This window comes from Lissotriton helveticus, chromosome 12 (genome assembly GCF_964261635.1).
Source record: "Lissotriton helveticus chromosome 12, aLisHel1.1, whole genome shotgun sequence".
Taxonomy (NCBI): domain Eukaryota; kingdom Metazoa; phylum Chordata; class Amphibia; order Caudata; family Salamandridae; genus Lissotriton; species Lissotriton helveticus.
The window spans coordinates 18,123,252-18,148,927 of NC_136073.1; the positions used below are offsets into that span (position 1 = coordinate 18,123,252).

Below are 25,676 nucleotides of genomic sequence, written 5' to 3' on the forward strand. Positions count from 1 at the left end.
TACAGGTGCTCAGTGTCTTTCATCCAATTTTCAGAAGGTCCAAGGACCGTGATGTGGACGTGACAGAAGTGAATTTCCTTCTCCTACAAAACACATAAAAACATACAGTTAAAAATTACATAAAATTATTTTGTTCCTTATTAACATTTTAACTTGTTGTAAATACACAGGATTTACGTTACATCTCTATTTCTTTATGTGCCTAATCAATTCTGCTTATTGGTCATACCCAACACTGTCTCATCTCAATTTTTCAATTTTTATTCCTCATGTAAGTGGGTTGCAAGCTCTTCATCCCAATTATGCCCCCCAGGGAACCTGGTCTCGAGCTCCATGATCCAGCGTGATTCCTTCTTTCTCAACGCTAGCTCACGGTTTCCCCCTCTTCTCCCCATATTCACCTGTTCCACAACATAGTACCTGAGAAGGGAGTTGTCAGAGTTATGTTCGGCCTCAAAATGCCTTGCAATGGGATAGCGGATGTCCACATGAGTGATGGCCCTAAGGTGTTCTTGTACCCTCTTCTTGGCCATACACGTGGTACTGCCGACATATTTCTTTTTGCATGGACACACCAAAACATAAATGACAAAAGATGTGGTGCATGTCAAGAACTGTTTTATCATTTTAGGCTCTTGCCTACCTGGTATGTCTATCTGCTTCACCATTGTACTGTTGGTGCAGGCTCTACAGTGCCCACAGGGGTAAAACCCCTTTAGGCCTTGTGAGCGTGGTTTGTTTTCGGTTATGTCACCCCTGACCAGCATGTCCCTGAGGTTCCTACCTCGTCTGTAGGTTATTTGAGGTCTTTCTTTTAGGCTCGGACCCACTATATTATCGGTTTTGAGAATGTTCCAGTTGCTTGCAAGGATTTTACTAATTTTCTTGGATTGCTGGTTATAGGTCGTAATGACCCGAGTACTCATCCCATCACCCTTATCTTTAGTTTCAGGGGGATTCAGTGTGTCTTTCCGATGTATGAGAGAAACCTTATGGACTGCCTTAGTGAGCACACCCTCCGGGTACCCTCTTGTCCTGAATCTCTGCAACATGACTTCTTGCTCGGCTAAAAAACTCTCATTGCCACTGCAGTTCCTTTTCGCCCTCAGTAGCTCACCAAATGGAATGCTCCATTTAAGTGAATCCGGATGAGCACTGAGGGCGTGGAGGAGAGTGTTACCCGCCGTGTCTTTCCTGTGGAGCTTAGAAGTGAGATGGTTGTCAATCACTTCTATAGCCGTATCAAGAAATTCTACATGTTTCTCATCCATGTTGTGTGTGAGATGGATGTTGTAGGTGTTATTATTGAGCTTGTCAATAAATGATGTTGCTTCCTCCCGTGTCCCTTGCCATATAATGAACAAGTCATCAATGTATCTGACCCAGGTAGATACCTTTTTGAAGTCTTCTGTAAGATTTTTGTCATCTCTGATTTCCTCTTCCCATTTCCCTAGGAACAGATTAGCAAAACTCGGCGAGAACGCCGAGCCCATGGCTACTCCCCGTATTTGTTTGAACATATCTCCATTAAACATAAAGATGTTGTTTCTTAAGCATATTTTCATCATGCCTATGAGCATCTGGGTATGTTCGGAGTAACATGTCTCCCTTTGTTTAAGGTAATGGTAACTGGCTTCCATGCCCTGCACATGATCAATAATTGTGTATAGGGCACTCACATCTAATGTAATGAGAAGAGAGCCCTCTACCCATTTTAAGCTGTCTATTTTCTGCAGGAAGTCAGTGGTGGCCCTAATATAAGCAGGTAATTTACTCACATAATCTCTCAAATAGTGATCGATATATTGTGAGAGGTTTTCGTTTACACTGCCTAAGGACGAGATGATCGGTCTCCCTGGTGGAACAGTGGCATTCTTATGCACTTTGGGAAGGAGATAGAATATAGGCATTTTGGGATAATCCTTTTTTAAAAAGCAAAATTCTTGCCATGTGAGTAGACCACTGGTGCGCCATTCATTAAGCATTTCCCATGTTTCCAAAATACTATCGTTATAGTTTGTCATAGTACATTTGGCATAGAAGTTACTACTAGTAAGTTGATGCAGTGCTTCAGTGATATACATCTCCTTTCCCCACAGAACAATGTTCCCCCCTTTGTCCGCAGGTCTTAATACAATACTAGTATCTTTTGCCAAAGAAAGGATAAATTCCCTCTGGGTTTTGTTGAGGTTGAACTCGCCTTTTCCCCACCCCCCAGGGGTGTGTTTCATTTTAGTGAGTTCTTTAGTAACCACCTCCTGAAAAGTGTCGATTGCGTCATGGGGCATGATGGGACAAAAAAAATAATATATATATATATATATATATATATATATATATTATAAAAATGTAAACTTTAAATCACCGAGCACGCTACCTTGGAATTTTCGATTAGTATTGCCAAGCATGAGAGCGAGGCTTAACGCATCAGAAGAAGTACAGCTTGGCACTACAGTCAGCTGGGGCTTCTGAAACTGCTGACCACCCTGGTCCAGGAAAATGTCTAGTGTGGGTGATAATAAGGAGAAGCTCTCGGCAGCTCATACATTTAAGGATGGCGAGCTCGCTGGATTTACAACAAATGTTTCTAAGAATGCGAGGACTTTTAGGCTGGGTGCCTACGACCGACTTGAGGGTATCACTTTGGAGAAGAAAATCATTCATGTTAGAGGAGCCACCTCTGAGGAGACCAAGTGAGGATGGAGCAAGTTGAGCAACTGGCCTCGTACGTATTGGGTTAAATTAAAGTTATTTAATTGTGAATCATCTTTATAAAGCCTTGAGGCTGGCTACAATGCTGGGGGAGGTGGAAAGGAGTGTTCTTGGGAAATGGAATGTCAGAGCAGGGTTGTGAACTGAAAGATGTCCCAAAACACTCACTCCACACTACAAGGTGCCTGCTGGGAAGGCAACCGTAGGCATCTGGTCGACTGCACAGGAAGGTGGAAGCGGATGAGGAAGGGGTAGGGTGGATGGCTGGCAGTAAGGTTACGCCAGAAAGCAATGAAGTAAAGCATGGAGAGGTAAGAAGATGGAAAGCTGAAAAAAGCAGTGTCTGTGAAAGGAATCCAGGCCTCTGCAACTGTGCCAGTTTTCCTGAATTTGACCAAGTTTGCGAATATATTAAAACCTTCTTACAAAAAAAAAGAACCCGCTGGTAAAATTAGTACTGGGCGAACTCTGGATAATAAAACTGTTTCAGCAGAGGAATTAATTTAATTAAAAAAATGTATGTTTTTGCTTGTATATGCATGTATCATTTTTATTATGAATGTTTTGAAAAAAATGAAACCGGCGAGCGCTAATTTAATTTCAGTTCTTCGTTCATTCGCCAGACACTCATTGTCGTGAACTGTGCTCATTTTTCAGTTATGCCGTATAGTGTGTTTGTCATTCTTGCACAAACATTAACTCATTATAATTAATCAACTGTTAAGACAGATTCGCCTATCCGCATTTGCATCTATTCCTAGATGGCTGATAAGTGCAAATGGGTGCAGGAGTCACATGACTTGTGCAAGCTTCTGAAGCTTTTCCCCACAATCACTCGTCTGTACATGTCTTGGTGTCGTCTTGTGCTTTCCAAATTAATTTAATCATAAGCGGTATTGGTCTACTGAATTAATTTAACTCGCCAACACTTCTTGTTGCCATGGCACTCTTTGCCATAGTTGGGATGGCCAACTCTGGAACACAATATACCCGTCTCGCACGTCAGACCAAACCAACTGGACTTTGTCCGACCTTTGCATCATGACGACATTCACAAGGACTTGAGAATTTGTTTCCAGGGATTTACTACATGATCCAGAGCGCAGCTGCTGACCAATCAGTACATTTCTACTTCTCAACAATTTATTTTTTTACAGAGTTTCATATAGTGCGCACTTATCCCGAAACGGGTATCGGAGCACTTTACATAGCACCAGTTGCATTACATGAGGACACATCAATTTTTGCTAGGCACGGGGAGATTAAATGATTTGCCCATAATCACAGGATGTTCAGCGTCATTGCCGAGACTCGAACCCAGTTCCCCAGATTCGAGGTCGGACGCCCTAGCCCTTAAGCCAAGTCCTCTCCACAATTACTTCAACAAGCCCACAAGCTGTTCTACGTTTCCCTCTTTGATTGGTTCCTTCAAGACGTAAGTGCACCTTGTGCAGGGGCAGAATACTATCACTCAGCCAATGGCTGAAGTGGGCTGACCATGTGCACCACGCCTGATGCTTTGGTGGGTGGTAAACCTATGTAAATGACACAACAACAGACGAATGGAGGAAGAGGGCTAGCGGATAGCCCCTACAAGTCAGTGTAATATATATATATATATATATATATATATATATATATATATATATATATATATATATATATATATATATTTATATATATATATATTTAGTAAAGTCAAATGGGCTGGCACTAGACCTAAGAAAGAAAAGAACTCCTCAAACTTTATAAACATGAAGATGTGAAGTTTGGGATCTTTGTCCAACTTCGAAGGTAACTTTTAACACTTCACACAGCTCTGGCACCGCGTGTTGTGCTGGTTTTGTGAATGAGAACCATGGTGTGGCTTGAATAAAGACAGGACTGACTGAGAAGGAATAATGCGCTTTGTCTTAAAACACAGCCGTCTGAAAGAGCTGAAGATTGTTATAAGGAGAAAGTAGAAAATGAGGGAAGGCAAGGGGTGAAGAAAACCCGAATAAGACTTCTATATAATTAGGTACACAGATGCCCCATATCGGTCGAACAGGGCCTGGTCTGTGACAGACCTACTTAGAGGGGCTTCCAGCCAACCCTCTCCATCCATTAGTCTGTTATTGTGTCACTAACATTTTTCTTCTCTCCACTACAGTCTGGGGCAATGGGTCAGCCCACTTCAGCCACTGGCAAACTCCACTGTGAGTGACTGCCTTCTTCCCTTTCACAAGGAGCACATCCACCCACAAAGCCACAAAGTATTTCCCTCAAATGAAACACAGGCCTGTTGGCTTTTCTAGTGCTTGTTTCTGAAATGCACCCGGATATCTACAGTACACAAACCAAGAGAATTTACACGCAGTGAATCTAAATGGTTCTCATTTACATAGTCAGCAGTTACTGTGAAAATGTGCCTTGAAAACCTTCCTGGACTTGCGTTGGGCACCCATGATATATGCTTGGAGACCCACTGGCAGATGTTTTGGCACGAGAACGCTGGTTCCGTACAGTGGGTGCAGTTCTATTCTGTATCATGCCACTCAGGGCGTGCGAACGCAATTAGCGAGTTTGCGCGTAGGCTCAAGGATAGTAATTATGTCTTGTGTATCTGTGCCAGAAGTCCTTAAGCGGGTATTTCTGGGACTTGCATCCGGGTGGCTTGGTGACAGACCTGCCTATCAGAGGCTTACCCTGGGGTGTTACACTAATCTCCTAAAACATGTACCTAAGGATAGTCTCGTGGCCAGATGCTGAAATCTGACCAACTAAAATATGGATGTATGACGTTTCAACGCATGCTTTTACAACGCATGCCATTACGACGCAGGTTTTACAACGCAAGTCGTTACAATGACTTGCGTTGGGGGGTGCTGGATAGTGAATAGTTTAATTTACTATTCCAACTCCAGTCCCCGTGGATAGTAGGGAAGGTATTGGATAGTAAATAAACTATTCCCTATCCTAGAGCGCCCCCAAGCGCAATGCGTTGTAATAACTTGCGCTGTAAAAGTTGCGTCGTAATGGTAGTGCGTTGTAAAAGTTGCGTTGTAAAGGATGTTCCCCCTAAAATATCTATAGCATTTTTTGTTTTTTACTGTAACTGGTTTCTTTCAAATCCTGCTGGGCCTACTGCTAAAACCACTACTGTATACTTTCACTCTAAAGATTATTTTTTTTTAGAAATATAAGAACTTTTTAAATGTTTAAAGGGGCAGGTGAACCCCCACCAATGGAAATAGGAGCATTAAAACAGATTCGTATTACAGGAATAAACCAGCAAATCGCATAATTATAGATTAGATGATCTCATAGAAAGTGAAATACACATGTATACTTTATAGTAGCAAAGATATACATTTTGAGAAGTTTTTTCCTACTTACTTTTAATAGAAAATGATTTTCTATGAAATTTCTTTGCTCCGCCCCTCCAACGCTGCTGTGCCACTATAAACATAATGAACAATGAAAATCCTTCCCCTCACTTTTTTTGCTCTCAATTGCATAAGTTTAACAAATTAGAACAAAAAATGATTTAAAAAAATAGCTTTTTAGTACCGTCTCCCATATTATGAAAATGCATTTTTAGTAACAAGTCTCCAAACTTTGAAACACTTTTCCAACCTACTGTGCTATAAGTCACTTGAACCCTGTTGGGAGATTCATGGCCTTACGCGAACCTTAACTTTTCCCTCGCGTTTTGCGGAACCCGCCTGTACTCTTGAACCTTCGTCCGGGTCATCACGCCCTATGTACAAGGCTATCGCACAAACAGCACAATTAGAAGGAATATTCTAAGAGCCTTTCATGGTGGTTTACACTCTTCCCCCAGTCTTCTTCCTTTACATGTGCACGATTCTCCAGGCTGCAGAACGCCATTATTCCCTAATAACCGATTGGCCCCGCCCTCTATTTCCTCTGTAAATGATTGTTCTGTAGCCTCCCACACCATAAGGTGTATGCATGTACCTGCAAAGGTATAATTAAATGATTACATCTGGCTGGTATTAGGCAGTGGACCGAGTAAACCAGCAGTCTTCACTTCTAGTACAACTTCCCTCCTCCTGCCTGTGCAAGAATTTATGTTTCGGCGCAACTTAGAGACTCAGTCTGGGTCTGCGGAAGGGACTGGGATGGCTTAGGTGTTATTGTAAACACATGCCAGTTGAGAATCCCTTCTGACATATACCCACTCCAAGTGCCCCTGGGTTCATTAAAGGGAAGTGAGATTCTGTGTCGCAGTATGGCCAGTGTGGGTGTGTTTGAACGGGTGTGTTTGCTTCAATTCAATGGCGGCCTTTATTTAATGAGTGAAGGTTCTTGACTATAGCATTACGAAAGGTGAGGTGTTTGTGCACGTGTTAGCTTCGATTTCGTAGTGGTCTTCATCTGGCGGAGGTTGAAGGTTGACAATCACATAGTGTTCCGCATTGGGATGGTGATGCGGGTGTGTTGATTTTTCAGTTTCTTCGTGATCTTCGTTTTAGGAAGATTGGAGGTTCTTGACCAGAGCCTGGTGGGTGTTAGGGTGTTTGTGCAAGCGATGGCTGAAGTTTCGTGGTGGTCTTCATCTTATGGTGGTTGAAGGTTCTTGAGCGGGATCATCACTGGCATGGTGATGCGGGTGTGTTGATTTTCAGTTTCTTCGTGGTCTTCGTTTTAGGACGATTGGAGGTTCTTGACCAGAGCCTGGTGGGTGTTGGGTTGTTTGTGCAAGCGATGGCTGAAGTTTCGTGGTGGTCTTCATCTTATGGTGGTTGAAGGTTCTTGAGCGGGATAATCACTGGCATGGTGATGCGGGTGTGTTGAATGTGGTATGGGATAGTCTACATTTTATGTTGGTATTGAATAGACTGGTGATGTAACAAAAGGCCTCTTTTCAATAAGATGCATGAAACAAAAAATGTTTCAATAGCCTCTAATTCTCCTGGTCTGTCTTTACATTTACCCCAGGGAGCTTGCGATGCTGACGATCGGTTGAACATCACCCCCTCTCTCTCACACTACAGGCGGTAACATTAACGCAGATTTCTTTTATAGAGCATCATTGTGCCTATAATTTTCCTGCAAAATCTATTCTGCAAATGGATTCTTACTCTAAACATGTACCTTTGAGCATCCGGTCAGATCTTGACCCCCTTTGCAGATGCCAATCAGATGCTTTCAGAAAGGAGTCTGAGATTTCTGTAAGCATGTTTGCACCTTTTTCCGCAATCCTGCGTTTCGTGCGCGAGGTGATAGTATATGCAAAGAGCAATAGTATGCCAGTCGCTGGCGTGGTCTGTGACATGAAAGCCCCAGTTTCTTTTTATGACATCTTTTATTAGTATTTTGGATTTCATGATCCACTGTCCAGCTCCGTTTCCACCTTTTTTCTTTTTATCTCCCATCATTCTCAAGGCTGGTGCTTTGAGGGTGTTTACCAGAGACCCTGTCCCCGAGGGCCTCGGCCGCTACATATTACATTCTTGTAGTTAGCGTGTTGAGGGAGTAGGTGAGGAGTGGTACTCACTATTTACTCTGCACAATAATTCTCTATTGACAACTGTGTACCACATTGTGCCTTGCCCTCTAATGTTTTAAGTTCAGTATTGTGTTTGGTGACTAAAGGAAAGTTGTTTGCTATTTGAGGAAAAGCACTGGCTGAACAATAACTCACTGCTCGCCAACAGATGTGCCATTGAGTTCAGAGTCTCTGCCCCACACCACCTCCCTGAGTAAGCCTTGTCAGCTCGACTTCACTGCCCTGAGGGTCAAGTCCTAAAGGCAGGTACTTGTTGCTCCTCAGTTGGCCTCAATGTAAATGTAGTGTACTTGTATAGCCCACGAATCGACCCCAGCTGTACGAATACCGCTGTGGAACCCTGCCTGGCTTTTCCCTGTGAAGTGCCCACTCCTGGGCACCCCCAAGGTGGAGGCCAGGCATCCTAGCGTTGTTGGGGCCGTTGTGGAGATTAAGCAAGCTATTGCCCAGAGTTGCAGCGTGGGGCCCGTGATTAGAATAGGCACCGAGGCGAGAATTATCAGGTCCAAGGAAATTGAGCCCAAGACCAGCCGAGGTGGGAATTGAACCCTGATCCCGGGCCAGACCTCTGCATCAGGGTCTGCCGCTCTAACCATTGAGCCACACTCCTCCACTGGGACACCAGTGGAAGGTTAAACAGTGAGTAATTGCTACAATTCAAGCCCAGTAACCCTGACTGCTATTGAACCCATGAAAAGGTTCCTGTACGCTCCATTTAGCTCTTCATTCAATTTCTACCTCTTTTTCCTTAATTTTGTGCTTGCTCATATTTTCCCCTTTTTTTCTGTGCCTTCTTTCTGGCTTTTCCAAATATGTTATTTGTGCTCGATCCTCTGGTTCATTTTCTGAGGTGGTGGTGTTTTCTTTTTTAAACTTTGCAAAAGTTTCTTTTTTTTCCTTGCAAAAACTGACTTTTTCGTAGGAGAATACGCTCTTCAAGTGGGTTTATTCTGGTTGATTCCACACCAAAATAATTTTACGCCACCGGCAAAGTTTTATAAAGTAGTTCTACCTGAAAGACCAGAACTCCTAACATTTGACTTTTTTGTAAAACTGCACAACAGGCGCTTGGATTTCACAGGCGCTGAAGTAAGCGGCTGCTGTGAGCCGGTCATCCTTGCAAATATGTATCTAAGGATATATATTGGCGTGGCGGCCCCTGGGGTTTGGCGGCCCTGTGCAGGTGCACAGCTTGCACATGCCTTAGGCCGGCCCTGGTATTTTTGATAAGCATTTTATGGGGTGCCTAGACCGTTCTGATCATTTTAATTTTGTTTCTTGCTCATTTCATCTGCTTCTTTCAAACCTGCTGCTGACAGTAGCAACAATTTGTTGTGTAGTCCGCGCCCGGCCTGTCCCAGCCCATCCGCCCGGCACATAAAGACACTTTCCTGGGGTGTCAGGCGCTAAGAGGCACCACAAACCTTTCATCACAGGCTGAATGCACTGGTGCCAGGTTGACTGGTCGCTGAAGGAGCCTGCAAATGTGTTAAATGGGGTGCCAAGCAGGGCTAGAGGCAGCTACTGAAATGAATATACAGCTGTAGTCCAAAGTCTCCTACGAATGGCCCCGTTTATGCATGCGGCATCCATCAAGAGTACCCTAACCAGGCGCGCAACGCCCATTGGACTCAAAGGGGTTCATCTGACCCCGTCATGTGTGGCAGCCCGGGATGAGACCGCTTCCTGGGCACGCACACAGCCGCACCCAAGTACTTCACAGGTCTTTTAACCCCTTCCACGCTGATGACGAGCTGGGCTCGTCATGAGGTAGCCTCCTGCTACGCTGATGACGAGCCCAGCTCGTCACGTAACATGCGCTTTCGGAAAACTCCGCGTACGAGCGGAATTCCGACCGCACGCATGCGGTTAAAGACCTTTTGCTTGTTAATGAAACTTTGATGCCCCCCCCCCCCCCGCTTGGAGCCCCTGCAGCTCCACTCTGCTTTTTGCTTGAAGAATCAGCCCCCCTCGATATTTTTTCTTAGCCCACTCCCCGAAATTTAACTCTAGTTGTGGCTCTGACCCTAACGATCTGTAAACGTAACTCCAAATATCACTGCAGTAAGGCAGGGGGTAAACTTCTGTATGAGGTTTTCAGAGTACCAACCAGGATGATAATTCTTAACGTGGCTTGAAATAAATCCAACACCAATTTATAAAAAAATAAAGCGGATTTCTATATATATGTCGAAACTTAAAGGAAGTCAATCGGATAAGTATAACTGGAGTTACAGATTTTAGAAGCAAAATGTAATGGTACAGAACAATACTACAAAACTTTTATCATAGTGGTGAATGGGAAACAACATTATTGACAGTCGGTCACTTGGAGGTCGAGTTGCGTGGAACTCAAGGGGTGCAGAATTGTCCTGGCTGACCTTGGTGCTGAAGTGGGAGCATCAAGGGAGCTAGTTTTACTGCTTATAGAGTGCTGGTGGGTAATAGGTGAAAAATGGCGACAACAAAGCCACTGCTGACATTGGGTGTAGGCGTTGCGATGTTCCATTGAAGTGCAGGGTTGAGTAAGGTGGTGGTTGCCGGACTGGCTACCAATCAGCCTTGGCAGCGGTAAGCAAAGCAGAAAGTTATCTCAAAATCCGTCCGAAAATAGTAGCCCCCCTGAAACTTTCTGGAGGTCAGGACTAGATTGCCCACAATGCATGGACCATCTACTTTTGGGTGATCCCTCTGAGAGCCCAATGGCCAGCAATTCTTTTTTTCCAGTATGTTGTTTTTACTTGCTGTATGCAGGGAACTAATGCCTCTATTCAAAGGGAGTTTGGAGTTGCCTTAGGCTCTCAAAAGGGCCCCTTTTGTCTGGGGGAACCAGTGTTTTGTCTGGGATGACTTGCAGTCATGCAGTTCCAGAAAGGTTGCCACATGTGCAGAGTATCACGCCTTTGGTTTGTGCTGCTCTTGTTGTTGAAGATCCTGGTCTCTTCTGTGTCCTTTGTTGCAAGTCAAATCAAAACTGAGGTTCTAGTGTCAGGGGTGCCACATAACTCCTGGATTTAGGGGCATTAGGGGGTGTGGGTGCAAGTAGCCATTGGGCTACTAGCCCCAGGGGAGAATCCGCCCCTGAGATTACCACATCGGGGGGGGGGTGTCACCTTTTCTGCCCAGAATCCTCTATTCTACCACTTTTAAAAATGGTAGAAGTATTCCTCAGATGTACAGACCAGGTAGCACACCCTAGAGGTGTGGCTAGTCTTCTGGGTGTGTACATCTCCTGAAATGTGCTTGGGGGTGCAGGGAGGGCTGTTTCCTCCTTTGGGAGGCAGCCTGGTTGCATATCAGAGACGGTGAAGTCTTTGAAGCTCACCACCTTGATGTGCAACTTCACAAGCCACCCGGTCAGGATGGGAGGTGTGACCTACTTCCCATCCAGGCCATTGTTTAGGACTCCTATGAGAGTGTCCACCTCCTGGCAGGGGGTCAGATTCCTGTCTTGGCTGCAGCAGCTCTGGGCTGACAGCCAGAGCACAAGAAAGGCTGAGGAAACCAGGTGGGCAACCTCTAAGGTAAGTGCATGCCACATTCTCATTGACACATAATTTGAGTCAGGAGTGATGAGGCACATTGTTTGACACCAAACTCGACCTATTTCTGTGATGCCATAATAGAGCTACTAACCTCTGGTTTGCCCAGAGGCTAGCCCATGTTATCCTATAAACCGCGTGATCACTTATAGTAGCCCTTAATGGAAAAGGCTATTACAGGGACATATGAGCTGGCACTCGTATGTCCTTGACTTTATTATAATGCACCCTGACTCCTGGGCTCTAGAACTTTCAATATTCCTAAAAATAGTGCATTGATCTTGCCACCCTTGATGAGGGCAAAGTCGAATCCAAGCAGTTCGCACTGATCCTGCAGTCTGCAATGGCAGGACCGCTGTCCTCAGTTTACCTGGGTCAATCAGGGTGGCACAATGGTGACCCCCTTTAACTCCCACTTCCTGGGTACCACTGGTACCATATACTAGGGACTTATAAAGGGGGTAAAGCTCTTGCCAGTTGGGGTTACCAATTTACATGTATTCGATTTAGGTAGAAAGCACTGGCACTGGGGCTTGATTAGAAGGTTTTTGTGTGATGTCAGTCAAAAACTAAAGCCTAATAGTCCAAAGGGGGACACAAAGTGTGTGTGTGTGTGGGGGGGGGTGTATCTGCAAAAAGGGCTGGTTGTTTTACAGACAGGAAGTGCAGGGTGGGGGAAGAATGAGGCATGAGGTGGAATCAAGACCAGGCAACCTCGGTGTTCATGAGATAAAGAGACAGGAAGTGTAGGACGTGGAAGAAAGAGGCATGAGGTGGAATCAAGACCAGGCAGCCTCGGTGTTCATGAGATAAAGAGACAGGAAGTGTAGGGTGGAGGAAGAAAGAGGCATGAGGTGGAATAAAGACCAGGCAGCCTCGGTGTTCATGAGATAAAGAGACAGGAAGTGTAGGGTGGAGGAAGAAAGAGGCATGAGGTGGAATAAAGACCAGGCAGCCTCGGTGTTCATGAGATAAAGAGACAGGAAGTTTAAGGTGCTGGAAGAAAGAGGCGTGAGGTGGAATCAAGACCAGGCAGCCTCGGTATTCATGAACTAAAGAGACAGGAAGTGCAGGGTGGTGGAAGAAAGAGGCGTGAGGTGGAATCAAGACCAGGCAGCCTCAGTATTCATGAGATAAAGAGACAGGAAGTGTAGGGTGGAGGAGGAAAGAGACATGAGGTGGAATCAAGACCAGGCAGCCTCTGTATTCATGAGATAAAGAGACAGGAAGTGTAGGGTGGAGGAAGAAAGAGGCGTGAGGTGGAATCAAGACCAGGCAGCCTCGGTATTCATGAGATAAAGAGACAGGAAGTGCAGGGTGGTGGAAGAAAGAGGCGTGAGGTGGAATCAAGACCAGGCAGCCTCGGTATTCATGAACTAAAGAGACAGGAAGTGCAGGGTGGTGGAAGAAAGAGGTGTGAGGTGGAATCAAGACCAGGCAGACTTATTGTTTGACAATCTGGCATAAGGCATCCCCAGCATTGTGGTCCTAAATGAAAGTTTGGCCTTTGCACTTTTTCCTTCAGATTGAGCACTGCTGCTCTGAACTCTCCTCTTCCCCGCCCCTTTGTTAAACAGTCCATCAACGGTCATTCTTGCTATTTACAGTGTTTAGAAACTGCAGACATGTGATGTGCTAAATCCAAATAAGTCCTTATTCCCGCCTCCCATCTCATCCTCCTCACTCCTAACGCTGCCTTACTTCTTCCTTCACTTCACCCTCGGGTTTTCTGCGCCCTCCGCTCCCCAGCAGTCTCTGGTGACAATTCATTCTTTCCTTTTAGCTCTTCATTCAATTGCTCAACCTTTTCTCATCTTGTTTGCTCTCGCATCAGCACTGCTTCTCCTCTGTCCCCAGTTCTCTTTTCATTCTTTCTGCTCTCATGTCCCCTTCCTTTACCATCTTTCTCTCGATGTTCCTCGTTCTGCTCAGTCTTTCTATCCTAGTGAATATCCCCTGACTCTTTCCTCTACCCTTTAGCATGTTCCCCTCTCTCGCCTTTGTATATAGCGTCCTATTGTCTTCCCTCCTCTCTATTGACTCGTTCCCTTCCTCTTTGCTCTCCACTCCCCCTTTCTCAAACCACTCTCTTCTTCTCTTTGACCTCTTTCTTTCTTGAATTTCATGTTAAGTCTGCAGGTTTTCTTTATCTCCTTCCACCCCCACGCGTTACTCCTTTCCCTCTCACCTTTCGCTCCTGCTCCGGGACTTCAGGTCTTCACTCAGCGTGTTCCTCCTCCTCTACTCTCTTCCCCTTCCAAGGCTTTGGTCTGTCTTCTCTTTCAGACGTTCGTACTTCGCCTTTGAGATCAAGCGTTTTGCAGCAAACATTTAGATTGTTTTTTTTCTGTTTTTAACACTTTTTGTTGTTGTTTTGTTAACCAGGGAGACTATGAGACGAAGGTGCTTGAGTGTGGAGACGGTGCTCCTGTCTGCCATCGGATTCGTCTGTCTTCTCTTCATTCTCGACCAACATGGAGGGAACAAGAAGGTTCTCGCCCCCATGGAGCAGCCGCTCCCCACCAGGGAATCCGGCCAACTTCTGGTGATCCCACCAGGAGCCGGCTACTGGGAGCGTTCGACTACTCCTGGCTGCCAGGAGAACTCGTCCGTGGTGAACATCACCGGCTTCACGCAACTCCCGGACCATATCAAGGACTTCCTGAGGTTCCGGCACTGCAGGCACTTCCGGATCCTACTGGATGTGCCCAACAAATGTGGAGGACCTGCAGCCTCAACAGAAGTGTATCTTTTCCTGGTCATCAAGTCCTCTCCGGACAACTATGAGCGCCGGGAGGTCATCCGTAAAACCTGGGGGAAGGAGAGCACGTATGAGGGGGTTCAGGTCCGGCGACTCTTCCTCTCTGGGGTCCCTTCCAATCCAGGCCAGGCCAGAAGGATGAAGAAACTCCTGCGGATCGAGAGCCGCGACCATGGAGACATCCTCCAGTGGGACTTCTACGACTCCTTCTTCAACTTGACTCTCAAGCAGGTCTTGTTTCACCAGTGGATGGAGAAGAACTGCCCGGGAGCCAGGTTTGTCTTCAACGGCGACGACGACGTCTTTGTCAACACCTTCAACATGGTTCGCTATCTCCTGGGCTTGAACGCTTACAGCAAAGGGGACAGGCACCTGTTTGTGGGGCAACTGATTGCCAATGTTGGGCCCATCCGAGAACCCTGGAGTAAGTACTATGTACCGGTGCAGATTACAACTACCAACTCCTACCCGCCATATTGTGGTGGCGGGGGCATTTTAATGTCTGGTTTTACAGCTCGTACCATCCACAAGATGTCGCTGGGCATTGAACTGCTACCTATCGACGATGTGTACCTGGGAATGTGCCTGGAAAAAGCTGGCCTGCAGCCGGCATCCCACATGGGCATGAGCACCGTGGGGGTCAATATCCCTTCCAGCAAACTGGACTCCTTCGACCCCTGCTACTACAGGGAGTTTCTGATGGTCCATCGCTTCGTGCCCTACGAAATGCTGGTCATGTGGCAGGCTATTCAGGAGCCAAATTTAATCTGTGGACAGAAAAAAGATGTGTATCTGGACATGTGATCCCTACGCCCTGGGCGTGGTCATCCCTGGGACCTGGATCAGGAACGGTGGCCACCACGCCCCGGTGCGCCTCGGTATCTGAGGCTTGGGTCCACCGCTTTGACCGCCTGGAGCACCATTTGCTAGGTGTTTGGGCCCAGAAGAGACTTTGGCATCTACTAAAGGGTTGCACAGAAGTTATACAGGGTGCGGGCCCTATGATGCTGCTTGGAATAATAATGAACAAATTTGTCCCGGTGGTTTGAAGCTGATAGATCAATTTTTGTGTTTCCGGTAGCCAGCTGGCCATCTGGTTCGGAGTCGATGAGGACTGGTCTGCTCGGTATTTCAGTTTCAAAGAAAAGGCTAATGCTCTGGCTTCAAGTCCACGGTGGCCACCACACTGTGTCCATCCATTAGTGTTTGGGAGGGTTTGGGCGTTTGTTTCCCAGGTGGGGGTGATCTTTAAGACCTGGTCCCACCCTGACTTGTTTCAGGCCTCCACTTGATGGGCCAGGATCACAGCTCATTCCAGGAGGTACCTTGGGGCAGAGGGGATTGTCATCTTTAGGCGAAGATCAGGTCCTGCACCTTGTCCTACAGGTGCCTGAGGGTCTTGCCCTCCATCAATACCTTTAAGTATCGATCACTGATCAGGTAACGTTTCTGGCCTCAAGCAGAGTCCTCTCCCCTGAGGGCTCTCCTGTTTGTGGTGCAGAGTCCACCAGTGCTCCCTAGGGGAGACCGCCATTACAACGTGGGCTTTACACCGTGCTACCATTACGACGCAGCCATCACAACGCAAGTCGTTACAACGACTTGCGCTGGATGGCGCTATATACTAAGGAATAGTATGGTTTACTATTCCAACACCTTCCCTACTGTTGTGTAGGCTGGAGTTGGAATAGTAAATCATACAATTCCTAAATCCAGCGCCTGTCGTTGTAACGGCTTGCGTTGTGATGGCTGCGTCGTAATGGTAGTGCGGTGTAAAGCCTGCGTTGTAATGACATACATCCCTCCCTAGAGACGGGAGGCCTCCAAACTCTCCGGTCTTGATGGGACCCCAGGGGTTCCCCTCATCCTAAGCTTTCGGGTACCCCACCTCCGGCTGCTCCCCAGGGGTGATGCCTGGCTGCCACACACTCCACCGCACAGCTATCCTGTCTCCCTTCGTTCAGGGAACATCCGGGGCTACTTCATGTCACCCCTCGAGTTCGGCTCCATAGTGTCTTCCCTAGGGTTGTTTCTGCACCCTCTACACCCCGTTTCCCTACCCCTACACCCCTCCACACCTAGGCCCATCTAGCTCTCTTGAGCTCTCTCCTCTGTACTTAACCCATGTGTGGTGCTTGGCACCCCACCCCCAGGGGCTACCCTGGTGCTGTCACCAACCCCTGCCCTACCACACTCCGACCAGGAGTCCCTGTTCCTTGTCCTGTCCTTGGGGTCGTGACCCCATTACCTCTGAATCTTTCCTCCAGTCCCTCACTCTGCCCCAGTGACGCCCATTTCTGGAACATGCTGGAGTAAGTAAGGGTATCTCTTGCCTTGCACCAGGGGTGGGTTGAGAGGGAATGTCATGGCTCCCACAGTTGTCTCGGGACTGGGGGGCCCTCGAGAGAAGTCAGATGTCTGGCAGGGTCAGTCACGTGCCAGGCTAAGCAAAGCCTGGAAGGAGGTGACTCCCTCTGCCCCAGCCCTGTTGGCCTTTATGCTGCACCGCTCCAGCCTGTCTAGAAGTGGGGAGGGCCGGGAGTCTCTTGATAGAGCCTGTCTCTGACCCGAGGAGTTTGCACCGCTCCAGCCTGTCTAGAAGTGGGGAGGGCCGGGAGTCTCCTGATAGAGCCTGTCTCTGACCCGAGGAGTTTGCACCGCTCCAGCCTGTCTAGAAGTGGGGAGGGCCGGGAGTCTCCTGATAGAGCCTGTCTCTGACCCGAGGAGTTTGCACCGCTCCAGCCTGTCTAGAAGTGGGGAGGGCCGGGAGTCTCTTGATAGAGCCTGTCTCTGACCCGAGGAGTTTGCACCGCTCCAGCCTGTCTAGAAGTGGGGAGGGCCGGGAGTCTCCTGATAGAGCCTGTCTCTGACCCGAGGAGTTTGCACCGCTCCAGCCTGTCTAGAAGTGGGGAGGGCCGGGAGTCTCCTGATAGAGCCTGTCTCAGACCCGAGGAGTTTGTACCGCTCCAGCCTGTCTAGAAGCGGGGAGGGCCGGGAATCTCCTGATAGAGCCTGTCTCAGACCCGAGGAGTTTGCACCGCTCCAGCCTGTCTAGAAGCGGGGAGGGCCGGGAGTCTCCTGATAGAGCCTGTCTCTGACCCGAGGAGTTTGCACCGCTCCAGCCTGTCTAGAAGCGGGGAGGGCTGGGAGTCTCCTGATAGAGCCTGTCTCTGACCCGAGGAGTTTGCACCGCTCCAGCCTGTCTAGAAGTGGGGAGGGCTGGGAGTCTCCTGATAGGGCCTGTCTCTGACCCGAGGAGTTTGCACCGCTCCAGCCTGTCTAGAAGTGGGGAGGGCCGGGAGTCTCCTGATAGAGCCTGTCTCTGACCCGAGGAGTTTGCACCGCTCCAGCCTGTCTAGAAGTGGGGAGGGCCGGGAGTCTCCTGATAGAGCCTGTCTCAGACCCGAAGAGTTTGCACCGCTCCAGCCTGTCTAGAAGTGGGGAGGGCCGGGAGTCTCCTGATAGAGCCTGTCTCAGACCTGAGGAGTTTGCACCGTTCCAGCCTGTCTAGAAGTGGGGAGGGCTGGGAGTCTCCTGATAAAGCCTGTCTCAGACCCGAGGAGTTTGCACCGCTCCAGCCTGTCTAGAAGTGGGGAGGGCCAGGAGTCTCCTGATAGAGCCTGTCTCAGACCCGAGGAGTTTGCACCGCTCCAGCCTGTCTAGAAGTGGGGAGGGCCGGGAGTCTCCTGATAGAGCCTGTCTCTGACCCGAGGAGTTTGCACCGCTCCAGCCTGTCTAGAAGCGGGGAGGGCCGGGAGTCTCCTGATAGAGCCTGTCTCAGACCCGAGGAGTTTGCACCGTTCCAGCCTGTCTAGAAGTGGGGAGGGCTGGGAGTCTCCTGATAGAGCCTGTCTCTGACCCGAGGAGTTTGCACCGCTCCAGCCGGTCTAGAAGTGGGGAGGGCCGGGAGTCTCCTGATAGAGCCTGTCTCTGACCCGAGGAGTTTGCACCGCTCCAACCTGTCTAGAAGTGGGAGGGCCAGGAGTCTCCTGATAAAGCCTGTCTCTGACTCGAGGAGTTTGCACCGCTCCAGCCTGTCTAGAAGTGGGGAGGGCCGGGAGTCTCCTGATAGAGCCTGTCTCTGACCCGAGGAGTTTGCACCGCTCCAGCCTGTCTAGAAGTGGGGAGGGCCGGGAGTCTCCTGATAGAGCCTGTCTCTGACCCGAGGAGTTTGCACCGCTCCAGCCTGTCTAGAAGTGGGGAGGGCCGGGAGTCTCCTGATAGAGCCTGTCTCTGACCCGAGGAGTTTGCACCGCTCCGGCCTGTCTAGAAGTGGGGAGGACCGGAGTCTCCTGATAGAGCCTGTCTCTGACCCGAGGAGTTTGCACCGCTCCAGCCTGTCTAGAAGTGGGGAGGGCCAGGAGTCTCCTGATAGAGCCTGTCTCTGACCTGAGGAGATTGCACCGATCCAGCCTGTCTAGGAGTGGGGAGGGCCGGGAGTCTCCTGATAGAGCCTGTCTCTGACCCGAGGAGTTTGCACCGCTCCAGCCTGTCTAGAAGTGGGGAAGGCCAAGACCGGAGTCTCCTGATAGAGCCTGTCTCAGACCCGAGGAGGTTGCACCGATCCAGCCTGTCTAGGAGTGGGGAGGGCCAGGAGTCTCCTGATAGAGCCTGTCTCAGACCCGAGGAGGTTGCACCGATCCAGCCTGTCTAGGAGTGGGGAGGGCCGGGAGTCTCCTGATAGAGCCTGTCTCAGACCCGAGGAGTTTGCACCGCTCCAGCCGGTCTAGAAGTGGGGAGGACCAGGAGTCTCCTGATAGAGCCTGTCTCAGACCTGAGGAGTTTGCACCGCTCCAGCCTGTCTAGAAGCGGGGAGGGCCGGGAGTCTCCTGATAGAGCCTGTCTCTGACCTGAGGAGTTTGCACCGCTCCAGCCTGTCTAGAAGCGGGGAGGGCCGGGAGTCTCCTGATAGAGCCTGTCTCAGACCTGAGGAGTTTGCACCGCTCCAGCCTGTCTAGAAGTGGGGAGGGGGCCGGGAGTCTCCTGATAGAGCCTGTCTCCGACCCGAAGAGTTTGCACCGCTCCAACCTGTCTAGAAGTGGGGAGGGCCGGGAGTCTCCTGATAAAGCCTGTCTCTGACCCGTGGAGTTTGCACCGCTCCAGCCTGTCTAGAAGTGGGGAGGGCCGGGAGTCTCCTGATAAAGCCTGTCTCTGACCCGAGGAGTTTGCACCGCTCTAGCCTGTCTAGAAGCGGGAAGGGCCGGGAGTCTCCTGATGGAGCTTGTCTCAGACCTGAGGAGTTTGCACCGCTCCAGCCTGTCTAGAAGCGGGGAGGGCCGGGAGTCTCATGATAGAGCCTGTCTCAGACCTGAGGAGTTTGCACCGCTCCAGCCTGTCTAGAAGTGGGGAGGGCTGGGAGTCTCCTGATAGAGCCTGTCTCAGACCTGAGCAGTTTGCACCGCTCCAGCCTGTCTAGAAGTGGGGAGGGCCTGGAGTCTCCTGATAGAGCCTGTCTCAGACCCGAGGAGTTTGCACCGCTCCAGCCTGTCTAGAAGCGGGGAGGGCCGGGAGTCTCCTGACAGAGCCTGTCTCAGACCTGAGGAGTTTACACCGCTACAGCCTGTCTAGAAGTGGGGAGGGCCGGGACCGGAGTCTCCTGATAGAGCCTGTCTCTGACCCAGGAGTTTGCACCTCTCCAGCCTGTCAAGAAGTGGGGAGGGCCGGGAGTCTCCTGATAGAGCCTGTCTCTGACCCGAGGAGTTTGCGCCGCTCCAGCCTGTCTAGAAGCGGGGAGGGCCGGGAGTCTCCTGATAGAGCCTGTCTCAGACCCGAGGAGTTTGCACCGCTCCAGCCTGTTTAGAAGCAGGGAGGGCCGGGAGTCTCCTGATAGAGCCTGTCTCTGACCCGAGGAGTTTGCACCGCTCCAGCCTGTCTAGAAGCGGGGAGGGCCGGGAGTCTCCTGATAGAGCCTGTCTCTGACCCGAGGAGTTTGCACCGCTCCAGCCTGTCTAGAAGTGGGGAGGGCCGGGAGTCTCCTGATAGAGCCTGTCTCAGACCCGAGGAGTTTGCACCGCTCCAGCATGTCTAGAAGCGGGGAGGGCCGGGAGTCTCCTGATAGAGCCTGTCTCTGACCCGAGGAGTTTGCACCGCTCCAGCCTGTCTAGAAGTGGGGTGGGCCGGAAGTCTCCTGATAGAGCCTGTCTCAGACCCGAGGAGTTTGCACCGCTCCAGCCTGTCTAGAAGCGGGGAGGGCCGGGAGTCTCCTGATAGAGCCTGTCTCTGACCCGAGGAGTTTGCACCGCTCCAGCCTGTCTAGAAGTGGGGAGGGCCGGGAGTCTCTTGATAGAGCCTGTCTCTGACCCGAGGAGTTTGCACCGCTCCAGCCTGTCTAGAAGTGGGGAGGGCTGGGAGTCTCCTGATAGAGCCTGTCTCTGACCCAAGGAGTTTGCACCGCTCCAGCCTGTCTAGAAGTGGGAAGGGCCGGGAGTCTCCTGATAGAGCCTGTCTCAGACCCGAGGAGTTTGCACCGCTCCAGCCTGTCTAGAAACGGGGTGGGCCGGGAGTCTCCTGATAGAGCCTGTCTCTGACCCGAGGAGTTTGCACCGCTCCAGCCTGTCTAGAAGTGGGGAAGGCCGGGAGTCTCCTGATAGAGCCTGTCTCAGACCCGAGGAGTTTGCACCGCTCCAGCATGTCTAGAAGTGGGGAGGGCCGGGAGTCTCCTGATAGAGCCTGTCTCTGACCCGAGGAGTTTGCACCGCTCCAGCCGGTCTAGAAGTGGGGAGGGCCGGGAGTCTCCTGATAGAGCCTGTCTCTGACCCGAGGAGTTTGCACCGCTCCAGGATGTCTAGAAGTGGGGAGGGCTAGGAGTCTCCTGATAGAGCCTGTCTCAGACCTGAGGAGTTTGCACCGCTCCAGCCTGTCTAGAAGTGGGGAGGGCCGGGAGTCTCCTGATAGAGCCTGTCTCAGACCCGAGGAGTTTGCACCGCTCCAGCCTGTCTAGAAGCAGGGAGGGCCGGGAGTCTCCTGATAGAGCCTGTCTCAGACCCGAGGAGTTTGCACCGCTCCAGCCTGTCTAGAAGCGGGGAGGGCCGGGAGTCTCCTGATAGAGCCTGTCTCTGCCCCGAGGAGTTTGCACCGCTCCAGCCTGTCTAGAAGCGGGGAGGGCTGGGAGTCTCCTGATAGAGCCTGTCTCTGACCTGAGGAGTTTGCACCGCTCCAGCCTGTCTAGAAGTGGGGAGGGCCGGGAGTCTCCTGATAGAGCCTGTCTCTGACCTGAGGAGTTTGCACCGCTCCAGCCTGTCTAGAAGCGGGGAGGGCCGGGAGTCTCCTGATAGAGCCTGTCTCTGACCCGAGGAGTTTGCACCGTTCCAGCCTGTCTAGAAGTGGGGAGGGCCGGGAGTCTCCTGATAGAGCCTGTCTCAGACCCGGGGAGTTTGCACCGCTCCAGCCTGTCTAGAAGTGGGGAGGGCCGGGAGTCTCCTGATAGAGCCTGTCTCAGACCCGAGGAGTTTGCACCGCTTGTAGGCACTTTGCAGCCAGAGGACGTGGTACATTTTGCAGACACGCGTGCCCACCCACTTCCCCTCCGCCTATGGCTCTCACAGACAGCACTTCCGGTCCTGCCTCGTTCGTTCCTTCCTTCCTGTGTATTCCATAAACCTCAGCCCTCGTGCTGAGAAGACGCGGTGTCCTGCTGATAGCGCCTCGTGGCGCTGTCCGGCCATGGCTGACGTCCACCCAGCCTCTTATCCGCCCGAGGCCACGGCAATCTCTGCGGCCGACGCCGATAAGGCCCTGTGCGTGCTTGTATCTCCGGCCGTGATGTAAACAGAGAGGCCTGTCCCCGAGCCCAGCACGGGCTGGTCAGCCGAGGGTGACCTTCAGGAGCCAGACAGGCCCGGCCACTGAGTCACAGCACTTACTGCCGCAGAGACGTCACCAGGGTGGGAGGGCGACGAGCAATGGTGTGACCTCTAGGGGGGCCAGCAGGCACAACACACCCAGGCCTCAGCTCTAGGCGCTATGCTCCTAGAATGGCTAGCTTTGACTTGGGGTGGGGCAGGGGTGTGCTCTTATCTCCCCTTATGTGTTGTTGGGAGTCATTAAGGGGGTGTGAGCCGCATATCTGGGTTCTAGCGCCGCCTTCCTGATATTGTGTGACCCTGGGCATGCAGCGCTATACCTCCCTTCCTTCGCACACATCTGCAGAGCGCTCAGAGCTTTACCTCTCTTCACACTCGAGTATTTCTGACTCTATGCAATCATTGTAAACATCCCCCCGAGCCTGGTGGCGGCCCGCCGGGTGCAGTGAGCCTTACCCATTCACAACACATGATGTACACGCGCCCACGTGGTCTAAAGTAAGAATTCCCGTGCAGCTTCTGGGCGCTCTGTTGCGTGTGGCCAGGCCCCAAAGCCCCCCCAGCGAAGACAGGAGGCCTTAAATAGAACTGGGCTGTGAGCGCGACCGACGCAAGTTTACATGCTCCAAAACTGTCGTTTCTGTTCTAATCCCTTCTTTTACGTCCTTTCTTATCGTTTTTTTGTAACTGTATATTTTATTTAAATAAACAATATGTATTTTCCTCAAAGTGTGGTTTGTCAGGCGTTTCTCTCCCTCCTTTCGGTGACGCCACCGATACTGGGACAGGCCATTCGAGCCCTATTTGAAGATGCTTATGTGTCAGTCGATTTTGTTTCCAGTGAGTAAATGTAAAGCGAACTTGGATGTGCACCTTTTAAACTGTTATGGACTCTCCCCGGGAGGGGGGGGGAGCTGCCCAGGCTCCCAGGGGAGCTCGAAGCCTCAAAGGCGGCCAGGGCGGGGCAAGATCTGGCAAAGCCGCCGCAGTGTTTGCTTCAGATCACGCGTCCGGGTGCAAACACTCACACGGACCGGGCCTCACGGGAGCAAAGGCGAGAGGTGACCCCCCGAGCAGCCGGGATTAACCCTCTGAGTGAAAGGAGTGCGGGCCCTGCGCGGAGGGATGCAGTGCCGGGCCACGGGGAGTCTCACGCGCAGGCTGAGGCGTGAAGCAGGGGTGGTGGCACGTGCTGAAGTGCAGGGGGGGCAGTGCGAGGAGAGACGGGTCACTCTTAGAAACAGGTGTCATTCAAGAGTACGTTGTAAGCAGGTCACGCAACACACATAGCGCCCAGTGGCTTGGGTGACCATACCATGTGCCCAGGCGCTGGATGCGCGCACCAACCCCCTTGGATGTATCCACTTCACGTCACAACAACACTTTGATTTTACCCACAATGCACCTGGCAGCTATCCAAGATGTCTGCTGCATATTTCCAAGGGGGGGAGGGGGCATTGTGAGTAAAGGGCCAGAGAGCCTGGCACCGTGTCACATGGCAAGCAAGGCTGGATGAAGGAGACACGCCTGTTTCAAAACAAGAGAGAAGGACCCACCAATCAAAGGGGAGGGGTACCAGAAAAGACCGTAGTCAGATAAAATGCCCCCTTTGAGGAAATTGAGACTTACCACACCATTGGCACACATACAACCTTATACCAATAAGATGACACTGGACTTAGAGATGTAATCAAACTAGGCAAGTCTACAAAACATATATCAAAAGTTTATTCATATATAAACAATATCATATGCATCATAGTACATAATGAAATACAATAAACAGTCCTAGACCTATATGATGCAATAAGGTAATAAAAAACACAGTAATGATTAAAAACACTGTGAAAATCAAAAAACATGCAGACAAAAACTAATTTCCATTAAAAACCACACATTTGAGCACGGAAAAATTAGTTCATTAAGTCCAGGATATTGGGAACAAAACAAGAAGGAAAAATGATTTCCTTTTTAGCAGAGAAAACCACAATTTGAGCAGAAAACAAACATAGACAACTGTGACTAGTCATCCAAATGTTTCTTATCAACAGTTGTCCCCACACATTTTATGTAGTTTTCTCCATAGGGCATCGACGCGTTTCGGTGGGCATGAGTCTTTAAGCCAGCACCTTCTTCAGGATATTCACTTCCAGTAAAAATTTCCTGAAGAAGGTGCTGGCTTAAAAACTCATACCCACCGAAACGCGTCGATGCCCTATGGAGAAAACTACATAAAATGTGTGGGGACAACTGTTGTTGATAAGAAACATTTGGATGACTAGTCACAGTTGTCTGTTTGTTTTCTGCTCAAATTGTGGTTTTCTCTGCTAAAAAGGAAATCCTTTTTCCTTCTTGTTTTGTTCCCAATATCCTGACTTAATGAACTAATTTTTCCGTGCTCAAATGTGTGGTTTTTAATGGAAATTAGTTTTTGTCTGCATGTTTTTTGATTTTCACAGTGTTTTTAATCATTAATGTGTTTTTTTTGTTACCTTATTGCATCATATAGGTCTAGGACTGTTTATTGTATTTCATTATGTACTATGATGCATATGATATTGTTTATATATGAATAAACTTTTTATATATATTTTTTAGACTAGTTTGATTACATCTCGAAGTCCAGTGTCCTCTTATTGGTATAAGGCTGTGTGTGTGTCAATGGTGTGGTAAGTCTCCATTTCCTCAAAGGGGGCATTTTCTCTGACTGAGGAGACACACCTGTGACAGCGCTCTCACTGCTCACACGAGCTCCTGTGTAGCACTGTGTGTTTGCCACAACAAGCTCCAGCAACATTTGTGTCGCCTCATAAGCTGCTGAAACGAGACGCCACGTGTCGACCAGTTGCACCGCACATGGAACAGCTGTTGTCATTTTATGATTCTGTTGAATCTGCACCAAAGGAAATGTTTTGTAGTGTAAATAAAAACCAGCACACTGACGTTGAGTCCATGTGCAACGTTGTTATTACATTTGTTAGGCGGTGATGGGCGCACACTGCCACGTTTTGGAATTATATATATATATATATATATATATATATATATATATATATATATCAAATCTCACGTTTAAAACCCTGAATAAAAAAGGAGAATAAAAAGTCACTTGTTTGAGTGCTCTGCGCTTTTGTGGGTACAGAGCCGTGATGACGTGGGCCTTACAATAACGCTGCGGGGCTGTCTCTGGTGGGGACGGATTCCATTTTGAGGAGAACATTTTACAGATGATGCAAAAAAAGCTGTTATTTTGTTGATTTATAATAAAGTAATGTAATGTAATGTGTATACTTGTAAAGCGCACTGTTGCCAGCCGGCGTCCTGGCGCTGTAAGAGTTTTC

General features: G+C 49.6%; 1 protein-coding gene across 1 annotated transcript in view; it reads left to right on the top strand.

The window, feature by feature from the left end:
* Positions 1 to 17,133, top strand: part of B3GNT3 (UDP-GlcNAc:betaGal beta-1,3-N-acetylglucosaminyltransferase 3) — a 169,011-nt gene extending 151,878 nt beyond the window's left edge. The window contains exon 2 of the mRNA XM_078670706.1: positions 14,158 to 17,133. Coding sequence (XP_078526832.1) covers positions 14,165 to 15,337 — 1,173 coding nt within the window. The 5' untranslated portion in view covers positions 14,158 to 14,164 and the 3' untranslated portion in view covers positions 15,338 to 17,133. The remainder of the gene's footprint in view (positions 1 to 14,157) is intronic.
* Positions 17,134 to 25,676: the final 8,543 nt, after the last annotated feature.